This window comes from Harpia harpyja, chromosome Z (genome assembly GCF_026419915.1).
Source record: "Harpia harpyja isolate bHarHar1 chromosome Z, bHarHar1 primary haplotype, whole genome shotgun sequence".
Taxonomy (NCBI): Eukaryota; Metazoa; Chordata; class Aves; order Accipitriformes; family Accipitridae; genus Harpia; species Harpia harpyja.
In genome coordinates, this window is record NC_068969.1 from 7,298,529 (window position 1) to 7,311,269 (window position 12,741).

The following is a 12,741-nucleotide window of genomic DNA, read 5'->3' on the forward strand; positions in this document are numbered from 1 at the left end:
CATGTTCTCACTCCTCCCTCCGGCTGCCATTTCTGTGTGTCCCGCAACTTTTTTTCCTTCTTAAATATGTTATCCCAGAGGCGCTACCACTATCGCTGATGGGCTTGGCCTTGGCTGGCAGTGGGTCCGTCTTAGAGCCGGCTGGTATTGGCTCTGTCGGTCATTGGGGAAGCTTCCAGCAGCTTCTCACTGAAGCCACCCCTGTAACCGCCACCTCCCCCCGCTACCAAAACGTTGCCACACAAACCCAATACACCTTAGTAACTGTCCCCTTGGCTGATCTGGCACTTCAGTGATGAAAGATGAAAAAATTGATTCTAGCTTCAGCTTACCAGCGAGACTCACCATAGTCCTCTGCACAGGTGGTACATACTGAATAAACAAGCTTTATTATACTGGAAGGCCTCTCTGGAGCCAAAGTTGGCTGTTGACTTGCTGATAGATTTGTGATTGATAGGCAATAAAAATAGGAAATGTATGGGTGAGCTGCAACCTTGCCTAACGCAAAGTGAGTTACTCCTTGGTCAGGATTTAATTGTCCATATCCACTTGACTTGCTGGGTGGGCTGAAGTTGTTCTTTGTGCCCACTCCGGGTTTTCCGTAGTGACTCAAGGGCAGACAGGCATTGACAAACTGCTTGTTGGAGTGATACTTGCATTGCTGTGTGAAACCTCACTGGAGTGGTTAGAGCAGCTTTGGTGCCCATGTGTTCAGTGTCACAGCCTGGTTTAGATGAGCAACGGGGCACCTCCAGCAAGGGCCATAGCTGCTTCTGTAGCAGAGCATTGTCTGTTGGCACCTGTGGTAAAGCCAAGAGGCCAGGTGGGAAACAGAGGGCATGGGGTTGAGATAAAAGTTAATGTCTGGGACTGACTCCCCGCTTCTTCCACCTTCACCCCATGGTGTTAATGATTCTCGGTTTGTTCAATGATTCCTGTGAAGGAGAAACCTCTCTCTTGTCAAGTGTTAATGCATTAGGTTAGTGTTTTGGTTGAGAAGGGAGGGCTACTTGCTGAGTGTTTTTCTTTTTTTAGCCTAGAATGTCTTCCAGATGGTACTGAATGATATGAGTTTGTTTGTTGGCTTTGCTTTTTTTTTTTTTTAAAGTATTTTTTTTAAAGTATTTTTTGTTTAATGTGTCTCCTTCATTTTTTTGCTTTCCAGGGTCCATCACTTAAGCAGTTTATGGACATTTTTTCTCTTCCTGAAATGACGCTGCTCTCTTCAGTCATTGATTACTTCATAACTCATGGCATTGAGTTTGACCAGGTGCATCTTTACAAGGATATATCTGTAAGTAAAATGTCGACTGTCCCATAGCTCGTACTACATGAGAATTGTGAGCTCTTTGGCTTGTGAGCACTGGTGAATTCTGCAGCACCTAAACCTAAGGGGCTATTACTGAGTAGCCTAATATGACAGCATTGTTGCCCCTTTAGGTTAAAGCATTACCAGGGAATATTCAAAGTTCTGTTTTCAGAACATGTTAGGTTTCTGTCTGTAGTGTTTTCAGAACATGTTAGGTTTCTGTCTGTCTGTAGTACAAAGTTGGTGTTACTGTACATTCTCTTGCAGGAGTGCCTAGGCTGGTTAGGTTGAAGGTCCTTCAGTGGGAAATACGTCACAAAGCTTGTGTAAATGTTTTCTGGTTCTGCAGACTTTTAAGCTCTATGTTTTCATGTTAATATCTCATTTTTCAAAGAGGCTTGGTCTGACCATGTACCAAACAGTTTGGTTTTTACAGCGATTGTTGTGAAACACCTGCCCTTGCCTGCTCTGAGAATCCACCCCTTGCCTTTGCAGCTACAGAGTAGTCTGATCCTTTGGGATGTTTTCCAGTGGGTGACTGTAGCTTTCAAGAGCCAGTTACTCCAAGGTGCCAACTGTGCCTTCCAGCTTCACTCCTGGCATTTGAAAGGGCTGTGTGGGATTATCAGCATTGTTTGGGGGTACTGTTTGACTTCTTAGTTAATGCTGTAGGCAAGATGTAATTGCTTGAGATTGCTGCCCTGGGTGACTTCTGTTGACAGATGATGCATCTTCCTTGGTAGCCAAGTCTTATCGCGTGCCTTTTTCCATGGAAAGGGGTTTCTGATTCGTACCTTGTGGGAATCTTATGCTCATCCACTGGTAGAAGCCCATACGTATGCTGCTCAGTCTTCTTGTGAGGGAAATGGAGCTCCACATCTGTGCTGCTGCTTTTGTGATAAGGATCCACCTTGTCAGCTTTGCTGCAGCCAAGGATTACAGCTTACGTTCTGACCTTCTGTTACTGCTTGATAAGAGCATGTCAGCCAGTTTCCCACAAGAGCTTAACATGTTTCTAGGGTGTTAGTTATTGTAGTTGTTTTCGCTCTTGGGGTGGGGAAAATGGGGAGAGGGGATACAGCTGACTCCTGAGGCCTTTTGTCAAGAGTGTCTTCTGAACCTTCTTTTGAGGTCAAAATGGATGTGTTCCTAATTGAAATCTTGAGAGCGGGTGGGTGGTTGCCACAGCCTAATACATACTCAATACAGGGAAAATGGTATGCTCAAGGCCCAAAACTACTGAGTGCTAATCCTGGCATTTGTCTTTGCATCCTTTGCTGAGGGATGTGGTCATTCCTGAGAAGTCACTGAGGTAGGCAGAGAAGAGAGCTACAACAGAAAATCTGTGCCAGTGCCTGAAATCTATACTGAAAAGTTGGGGGGTGTCCTGTGCTCTCACCAGAAGAGTTCTTGCTTTTTCTGTACAATGAGGATCCACAAACGTTTTTGCAAAACTTATCCCTTTGCAGTACCCAAATGCAAGTGCAAAGAAATTGTTTGTGGACATGAGCAAAGAGATCCTTTTGGGCCTATGCAGACATGTGTCCGAGAGGACTTGCATAGCCCTGACCATTATTACAACACAGGCTGACAGTGGGTTAAGACCTGTCTAAACCTGACACTCTTCTGTAATTCTTAGTGGTAATCCTAATTGCATCGCTGTGTGTTTGGGAGCAGGCTGAGTGCTAGAGACACTGCACTGAGTCAAAAGGGCAGACCCTAAAGCAATGGTAAAAGTTGAAGCTGACATGTAAACCAAGTAGTTCAGTCACGACAGTTTTGTCGCTTTGTATTTGAGAGTAAGAACGTACAGTTTACCCTGCTTTCCTTTGGAGGAGTTTGTGAGCCCTGTTTGACACCTCCCCAGGCTACCACGATTTTACCTGCAGGAACCTTATAGTTCTTCCCCTTTCTTTTTTGTTTTTGTTTTTTTTTTTTCTTCTTTTGTTTTTTGGGGGGCAGGAGTTTAGGGAAGGAGCACACTGTAATCTCTTTGTCCTGCAAAGGTAGTTTTTACACAAATCCAGGTGTTGCTTGTTTTTAGTGCCAGTGCTGGTCAAGAGAAAGTTGTTATCTTGCTAGTGCTCTTGCTTTTTTTTCAGTTTCTTTCCAATAAGGCACTCTCTTGGTGAATGAGATGTGACCTCTGCCTTTTTACCATTCAAATCTACATGGTGGAAGGAGACTCCTAAAACTCTGTTTTGAAGAGGTAATGCCTCCTCCTTCATTGTACCCCATCTAAAGTTGTAAATTCTGGTTCTCTCCCAGCTTTGAAGGAAATAATTTTTGGGGTGACGAGCAGGTTTCACCAGCACTGCCGTGAGACCAAGTGACTCTGTGGCATCGTGTGCAAGTGTCACTGTAGCAATGTCAGTGGCGAGTGTGGGAATCCAGTCTGAAAGGGCAACTCCCAAAGGAGCACACGTAGTGTAACAGGGATTTAAGGGTCCTGGGGAAAGGCAGCATTTGTTTACCTGTCTGAATTGTTAGGGATGAAAATGGTACCGTTAAAACAAGCATTTGCATGTGCAAACACTGCAAAATATGTTGCTGCTCTTGAAATGGTTTTGTGTATCTGACGTATCTCATTGGATAGAGACTTGGGAAGAATCTCAGTTGGGTGTGTACAAAAATGTGTTGCATCTTGGCCTCTGGCCTGGAAAACAGAGGATATTTGGATGCCCTTGACAATACCTGTTTTAACTTGCCTTCCTCCTGAAAAGTGAGCAGCTCTGTTTTGGCAAAAAACCCTCACCCTCCTAGTGGAAGCTTCTGCTCTGCCTGTGCCCACTGGCCCTCCTTGGCTTGTGGGGAGTGTTTTGGAGTTACAGATGCTCACCTCTGCTGCTGTTTGCCTTGGCCACAGTCCCATTGTTTGGGTCACGTTTGGCAGAGCTTCCACAGGCATAGGGAGGAAGAAAAGCCAGCTAGTGTCTGGGCCAGTACAGTTTTGGGGCAGTAAACGGTTTTGGAGTTGCACAGTCTTGATTGCCTTGGTACCTACCAGTGTGTTAGCATGTGCGTTAACATGTGCTGGTTTCCAGGAGCAGGAAGGAAGTTGTGCTCTCATGGATAGATTTTGAGGTTTCTCCCCTTGTACTGCATCAGCTGAGCTAGCCACTGTGTTGTTCTTTTTGGCATGTTGGTGAGCCTTGCTCTACAAGGTCTTCTGCTTAGCATTAATGTAGCTTTTGTTCATTCAGCAAGAAGAGGGGATGTGTCATTACTCTGTTGGTTCTCAGTAGTGGCATAAGGTTTGCATGCTGGGAAACAGGAATGCCATATGTAAAACTGAAACTTTTTTCCCTGCCCTTTTCTTTAGGATGCTATTAGAGATGTACATGTGAAAGGAGTGATGTACAAATGGATTGAAAAAGATCTGGGTGAGTTTAAACGGAGCTCTGGTGCCAAATCCATTTTGATGTGTCTCGTCCTATGTGGTGTTCTTTGTAAGATGACTGTGTAGGCCCTACACACAGTCACAGGAGTCAGGGGGACGCAGAACTTAATGAAATACTTGATTGTGGCATGCTTAAAGGCAGCTGAGGGGTAGAGTAGCATTAAGGACTGAGTGGTATTTAGGGTCAGATGGAAGATCTATTTTAATGGAGGAAACAGCTACCTCATTGCTTGTGTTTCTGTTTTCCTTCAGCTTGTAAGCGAGGTATGATGGTCCTTGGCATGATGTGAACGTGCAAAGGCACCATCTGGGAAGGCTTCCTGGTCATTCAGGGGAAAGCAAGCTCCTGGTAGCAGCATGGCCTGGAGTGGCTGTGCCTGTCCCATGTGACAGTATGGTATCAACCTTTTTTACCAGCCTTTTCAGTTCCTCAGTCTTTCTCTTCCCTCTAGATAGGATTGATGAGGATGAGGAAGGCCATTCTGTCACCATGGTGTTTCGCTACCTGCCTGTCTGGGGTGGATCTAACTCAGGCCTTTTGCATCCCTGGTGGTATAGGGGCTAGGTTTGTTTCTGTTTTTAAAGAAATGTGGTTGTGACTTATGCCAAAATTTTTTAATTGATGATGTCTGTTTTATTCTGATATAGAACAGTATATTCTGCATGGGGATGAAATCTATGCTGTGCTAAACCGACTGGTGAACCACAAGAAGAAACTCTTCCTCATTACAAACAGTCCCTTTAGCTTTGTGTGAGTACTGTTATTGCACATTGATGGGTCACCACAGCGCAGCAAGAGCTGTGCATTGCAGTCTCTCCTGTGAGCATCTGAAAGTTGTATGCTAGAGGTTTTTGTGGCAATAGTCATAAGAGTGCTGTCTGGGAACCGGATGTGGTGAAATGTTGCACCCCACAGCGCTCTCTACATCATTGACTCACTCTCACTTTTTGAAGAAGGTAGAAGGTTGTGGCTGGCCCCAATGTTACAGAACTGCCACTTTGGATTACCTCTAGCAGCTTTTTCTGCATCACAGACTTCTTTGGACTTCCCATGTTACAGGAGAAAGGGTGGGACAGCTTGAAACAGTCAAAGTGCTACATCAGTACTCCATGCAATGAAACAGCCTTGGGGGGGGTTCACAAATCTCTAAGCTTTCTTCTCTGTTACTGAAATGAGAGTGAATTTAGGACAGACTGTTGTAAAGATGCAGTGTTGGGTGAACAGGAGTACTGGATCTGTTAACTTTTCTGTTCCTTTGCCCTTAGGGATAAAGGAATGAAACACATGGTTGGCAAGAACTGGCGGGACTTATTCGACATGGTCATTGTGCAAGCTGACAAGCCCAACTTCTTCACAGATCGGCGGAAGTACGTGTCCTGGGGCAATGCTGCATTGCTGCATGTAGGCCTGAGGTTTTGGGCCCAATCCCTGGAGTAAACGGCTCCTTTTACCTTCCAAAAAAGTAGTGGTTTTCTAAGCATAATCTAGGTCCAGTAGGCATCCAGCCTTCCACTGTCCTCTCAGATACTCTCTGAGGAGATGAAAACTGACCAGTCTGGGAATAAGTGGATAGACTGGATAGTGCCAAGCAGAAAGCATGTTCCTAAAATTGGCTGTCTTAAGCCTAATCAGTTTTGTCATGGTCTGGGCTTAACTTAGATTTTTAGGGGTAATAATGTACTAAAATGTTCAGAAAGAAAAGAGGAGTGGAATGGCGTGTATGAGAGCTGGCCATTTCTTGGCTCTAGGTCTTGAGAGTGTGCCAAAATCTTTCCTTTTCCTGTTCCCCACAGCAAATATCTGTGTGGTTTGGTTTTTTGTTTTGTTTTGTTGTTTTTTGGTTGTTGTTGTTTTTAGTTACTGGATACATGCTGTTTGGTAATTGGCAGCTCTGGAAGCCTTTGTACGTGGCAGCTGGGTTTTGTGGTCAGTTAGGAGTTGCCAAGGGACTGGCTGATAGACAAGCTGCTGCCCTTGCTTTGCTCTTTGGATTATTTGCTTTGGGAACTTGCGTCTGCTTTGTTGCCTCAACTTATGACTGACCAGGAATTAGTGCTCTTGAGGGAGAGGTCTATTCTTTCCTCTTTATGTATTTTCTTCCCCCATTTCCCAGGCCACTAGCATAAACAGGAGTAAACCTACGAAATGGCTTTATAAGCTGTGCTGACCTGGTTAAGCTTTTCTTCATGGGATGTAGGTGAAGTGTCTTACAAATGTAGCCTGGAGCTATGACGATCTGGTCCTCTAGGATATAAAACCTTATGCCTGCACGGTGCCTAAGGTCCACTCATGTAGTGGGCCAGTGGAATGACATGGCACATACATCCAAGGTAAGGGAAACCTCCTGATGTTGAGCTGTAGTGAATTGTGGAGTGTTTTATCTGAGGGAAAATGCAGGTGTGCACTGGAGATCACTTGTGGCTGAGAAGCCCCTTGCCTGGGTAGGACGTAGAGTTCATGGTGGGAGGCTGGATTCCTTCTGCCCTATGGCAGCTCAGGATCATACCATACTTCTGGATGAGATTGTGCTCTGCTTGCAGCAGGAGCAGCTTCATACCAAGGCTTTGATCCTGGAGCTCACAGTTTGGAACTTCTACCCCAAGAGGGAGCAATGTTCCCCTCGAGCATGAATGTTAATGGGGGTCAAGTAACTTAAGCATTGTTTTGCTTCTTCTGTCCAAGTGGAAGGTAACCAGGCAAGCCCTTGGGAACAACAGGAGCCAGCTCCTGTCAGCTGCCGAGATCAGCACGGAGACTGATTTCCATCCACTCTGCAGACTGCTTTATCCTATTAAGACATTCCACAGTCTCTGGGCTGGGGCATAGCCAGACTGGAACAGGACACAAAGTGTTTCATGGCAGAGCTTTCTTGGTCTTAGCGTTTCAGAGGGAGTCTTTATTGTTATTATTTTTTTCCTCTTCTCTGTATCTGAAAAGCAAGAAGAGTTGTTAGGGATATTGGCATGAAATGGTTACAGTCAATGGAAGCATTTTGAAAATATACTTCCCTCTCGCACTTTCTCTTCCCCTGAGAAAATAGTGCAGAATGCCCAGAAGGTCGCTTCTCACGTAGAGATTTTATTATGCGTTGTTACATAGGTAAACAAGTTTTCCAATTCAGATGTTGTGGTTGCTGGGTAACAATCGCCAAAAATCAAAAGAAGTTGACATCTGCCCCCTTTTTTTTCCAGACCTTTTCGAAAACTGGATGATAAAGGCTCGCTGCAGTGGGACAAAATAAACCAGCTGGAGAAAGGAAAGATCTACAAAGAGGTAAAGTGAATGGGTGCCTAAGGGGTATGAAGCAAGAGGCTGAAATGGTGGGGACTTATAAGACTCCAGTTTTGGAGTCACTGGAAAAGCCTGGAAGTCACTGGAAAACAGGAAAATCTGCTTAGTCAGGATGGGGGAAAATGATGGGTTCTTCTGTAGGTCATTTGTGGCTGATGTTTGAAAAGTGAAAAATGGAAGTCCTTGTAAAGAGCACCTGTGATACTTAGAGGACATTTGTAAGAAGACATGCTCTAGGCTCTCTGTGCTGCGCTGGTTGGTGGTAGCAAGAGATGCCCTCTGTCCACATGCAGAGAGCCCTTGCTGGCCTGGTAGGACGCTGTCCCCCTGAATGCTTTCAGCATGTCTCTTGGCATGCTGTGGAGCAATAGCCTTGTGATTTGCATGCCTCTGAAAAGTCTTTCAGCTTCCGCTGGGATGTAAGCATTAGAATAAAGGGTCTTTTCCTATGTCGGAAAGCCCTGCCAAGGCTTGTGTTGTCTGTCAGCGTGTGATAAACCAGCCTCTGAGAATGGTTATAAATGCTTCGTGCCAGGTGTAGAAAAGGCTGCTCTCCTGGCAATCACAGCTTTTTACAGTTGCACGAGGCAGAGCTGAAATAAAGTATAACAGAGCTGCCTGGCAGGAAAACTTTTTGTCTGCAGCTCTGAAACAGTTTTCTACCCAGCTCCATGTAGGTCATGCTGCAGAAAGGCATGTAACAGGAGTGATGTATTCCACCCAGCTCAGCTGGGCTTGGCATTAGAGATGGACGGACAACAGGGACAAGGAGGGAAAAGGCAAAGCACGGCCAGTTAACTTAGGGTGTTGGGTGCTTGCCTTTCTGCCCAGGAGGACCTGTGCTGAGTTATCTCTTCCAGGCTGAGTTTTTCCCTGCTGCTGCCCTGTTTGTGTGAGAAGGGGTAGCAGGGAAACATCCTCTGCATGTGTGGCAGAGGTCAGTGAATGCCCCCTGCCCCAGTATACAATGAAACCTTCACCCTAAGAGCTCTTTTCTGACATTGTCCAGTGTGGCCGATGATAGTGCAATTTTCCCTTGGCTCTTCTGATGACCTGGTCCTGAAACTCTTGTTCTGGAGGGGCTGCCAAGAGTGTGGTAGTTCAGGGTAAGAAGGCAGAGCTCTCTGCAATCTGATGTGTAGGCAAAGATCTTCCACACCTCACTCCAAATTGTCTTCCATAAGGTTGGAAAAGGTGGACTTGTGGAGGAGGGAATAGAGAAACAAGGGTGATCAGATAGGGTACAAAGCCTGGCTCCCATCTCTCTACCCTTCCTGAAGGACGAGCATGTCCGAAGGATGGGCTGTTACTCTGGTGAGCTTGCTGCCTTGGGGTGTTCTCCTTGCAGCTGGTCTGTCCCCTGAGAACAAGTTGCCTCTGGCTTTAGGACGGTTTGTTCTTGGTTATGTGAGCTGTCCAGTCCCACAGGAAGAAACTGTTAGTGAGATCGCAGTCAATTAGCTGGGACCTGACCTGTGGTAGAAAAGTAGGTCATGTCCCTGAGTAGTGCTGTTGGGAAGTCTCTGGCCTGGCTGGTGGGTCTGTCAAAGTGCTCGGCTAGCATCCCATCCTCTGCCAAGAGCTTGGAGCTGGGAACATACAAGCAGAGCTCATACAAAGTCTCTCTCACACAGGCAAACTTTCCCAGTGGGTTAGCAGCTCCCTTAGGAGAAAAGATGCACCTCAGCCATGGGGTTTATTGCTGAATTAAATCCTGCTCTTGACCACCTACATCTTGTGGCGACAGGTTGCTCACCCAAGTGAATGGTGCACTGAGGAAGGGAAAAGATGAGGGAAGAAGGAGGGATGGGTAGGATTTTGGGCTCATCTCCAGTTCTCCCCCACCACGATGTTCATCCGACTGCATCAAGGTTGTTGCCTAACTGTGGTTCTTGGGATGTGACAGAGTGTGTATCCTGGTTGTAGTCCACCCTGTCCCCAGCATTTCTGGTTTCTTGGAGTACCACAATATGCTTCTTTCTGCCAAGTGTTAGTGACCATGGACCTTGCTGTGCTGGTGATGTTGCTAGAGGCCTCTGAGCTGACTTGTTCCTCTCCCCTGAAGCACAGCTGTATGGTGGTTGTGCTGTGGGCATCTCATACGAATGGGACCTCAGGGCTTGGTGTTTTGCACTGGGGACTGGGAAGGTCAAGTGATGGCCCTCTAGTCCCTCCTTTCTGATTGATGTGTTTTCTGTGTGGGGGATGTATGTACTCCCATCCCTCCCCTAGTCTCTGATCTCAGGAGGGGAGGAGGACAGCCAGCTCCTGGAGGTCATTTAACAGGTCTGTGGCTCAGTGGAGGTCCAAGAGAAGGTCTCCTGGTTGTCAGGCCCACTGCTGTTTGAGGTGACCGGAGCACAGCAAAAGGACCATCCTCCTCCCAAGGCTGGGGTCCATTTCCCTGCTCTGCCAGTGGCCTTGTGAGCAACTTTCAAGCAAGCAGCAGCAATGTTGTGTCCAAGAAATGCAGAGGCCTGCCTGGCCCTGTGTTTCCGTGCTGCTAAGGGAAGTCTGCACAACTCCAGTGATGCTGCAGCAACAGGAGGCCCAGCATGCTGGTTCTGGGCACCCTTTGCAGTCCATATAGCGTGTTGCCAGCAGCCAAATGCAGAGCTGCAGGCTGTTGTGGGAGCTGGCTTATATTTGGGGGTTTTCTGTCCGGGCCAGTGCTGTTGGGTAGGCATGCTAGTTCTTTCCTGGCACTGGAGACTGGCTGGAGAGATTGCTGCCAAGTGGTTTGCAGGTTTGCATTGACTGCTTGTGCTGACAGTCTAGTCTGCTGGTGCTGGTGGGGCCTTTTCCTTTCCTAGTGGGTTTTGTTTCCATTGTGACTCATGTGGAAAACTTGCATGGAGATGGAAGGGGGGTCCCTGAAGTCTCCTCTGTGTGCAGATGAATGTTTGGAAAGCCTTGAAAGCTGCTCTGTGCGGTGCCTTAGCTGGTGCTTTGGGGTTTGGTTTGTTTTACTTAGCTGTGAATCTGCCCAAGCTGCCTGGCTTTTTGGCTTGGTTAAGCAATTCCTGTGAACGCGTGGGTGGTGTTAATCTTTTGGGTTGGGATGGTGGTCAGTGATGTGAGAACAGCCTCAAGTGCTCCTGACTCCAACAGCCTTGCATGATAGCACTCACTTCACCTCTGATGCACTCGGTGAGGTGAAATCATTATCACCTGAGCCCAACAACTTCTAAACCCAGAACACCTGGGGTTCTTTCTGTCCATTGCTCAAGCTTTTCTAATAATTTAGGTGTCTTTCACTTTTGGCCTCTAAACTGCCTCCTTTTGTTGCCTTTTTAGTCCATGTAGTCCTCTTGGCTTGCTGTGCTCTAGAGCATAGAACTTGCCCTGAATTGCCTATTGGGTTCGGAAGAGTTTCCACCTTTTTCTGTAGCCTAAGAAAAGCTGTGGCATGTACAGGAGGGTTGTCACATGGGAAGAAAGTGAAATAAGGTAGGGAAGGATGGAAACCTCTGGGTTCAGATGGTGGGGGAGCAAGCAGGTTGAAATCTCATGAGTGCTCACATCTGCATGCAGTAAGGTGGCACATCCAGTTGCGTTGACAGCGCTGTTGGGGTGGCTGCCCAGTACCATGCGGTGAGGATGGAGGCATCTGGCCTGTAACCATGTTTCTCTCTGTGCTCCTTTTACTTGCAGGGTAACCTCTTTGATTTTCTGAGGCTGACAGGCTGGCGTGGGTCCAAAGTGCTCTACTTCGGTGACCATCTGTACAGCGACCTTGCAGTAAGTGAAAAGGTCTCTACTCTCCAGTGAGGTGGGAGCAAGTCTGTGTGACTCTTGTGGTTGCAGCTGTGTTGGAGTATAAGGCAGGGCCCTGCGCCGAGTGCTCAGGTCTCCAGTATGCTGTACTGGGTGCTCTGCAGGCTGCAGCTTTCAGGGCACACATAGGACGCATAAGCATCCCCACTCTGCTGTCACACAGAATCAAGCAGTGGAAAAAGGGCTCCTGAAGTACTTTCTGCAGGTAAAGAACATCTGCTGGTCTGTGAACTTGAGAGCAGTTTGTGTGACTCCAACGTTTGCCACAGCTGGTGGCCGGGAGATGGGTGTTACCATGGCATGGGCCATGGGTGCCTGTCCCCTGAGAATCTATAATGGGAACAGACCACTCTTCTAGGAAACAGGGTTGTGTTTTGCTTTCCATCTTTATGTTGAATTCTTGGTTGTTTTTTCACCCCGACCTCTAGGACCTCATGCTGCGTCACGGCTGGAGGACTGGAGCCATTGTTCCTGAACTGGAGACAGAGATTCGGATCATAAACACAGAGCAGTACATGCACTCCCTGACCTGGCAGCAGGCTTTGACGGGGCTGCTGGAGAGAATGCAGGTAAACAGCTCCTGTCTGAGAGGGGCAGGTAATATGCTGCCTTCTGAGTCTGCGCTTTGGGCTTAGCATGGGAATCGCGGGATGTACCATCTTGCCTGTGTTCTCAAAAATATCTCATCCTCCTGGTGCAGCAGACTTGTGGGTTTGTGAGTTACGGTGGAAACTGGGGGGAGATGAGGTGCAGCCTACAGGATTGATGCAATGTGGTGCTTTCTGCTGTTGTCTTTGCAGATGTATCAAGATGCGGAGTCGAAGCAAGTGTTGCTGGAGTGGATGAAGGAACGTCAAGAGATCAGGTAAGCGCTGTCCCCCTCGCTCATGAAGTCTCTCAGGGGCTCCCAGGCCTGCACTGGTCTGTTTTGTAACCTGATGTGGGGACAGTGGTGCTGCAGCT

The 12,741-nt window shown here is 47.3% G+C and overlaps 1 protein-coding gene across 1 annotated transcript in view; it reads left to right on the forward strand.

The window, feature by feature from the left end:
* NT5DC2 (5'-nucleotidase domain containing 2) overlaps window positions 1–12,741 on the forward strand; it is a 31,020-nt gene that overhangs the window by 17,509 nt on the left and 770 nt on the right. The window contains exons 6-13 of the mRNA XM_052777435.1: window positions 1,166–1,294; window positions 4,632–4,692; window positions 5,358–5,460; window positions 5,976–6,077; window positions 7,902–7,983; window positions 11,656–11,742; window positions 12,207–12,347; window positions 12,579–12,643. Of these exons, the coding sequence (XP_052633395.1) occupies window positions 1,166–1,294; window positions 4,632–4,692; window positions 5,358–5,460; window positions 5,976–6,077; window positions 7,902–7,983; window positions 11,656–11,742; window positions 12,207–12,347; window positions 12,579–12,643 (770 nt within the window). The remainder of the gene's footprint in view (window positions 1–1,165; window positions 1,295–4,631; window positions 4,693–5,357; window positions 5,461–5,975; window positions 6,078–7,901; window positions 7,984–11,655; window positions 11,743–12,206; window positions 12,348–12,578; window positions 12,644–12,741) is intronic.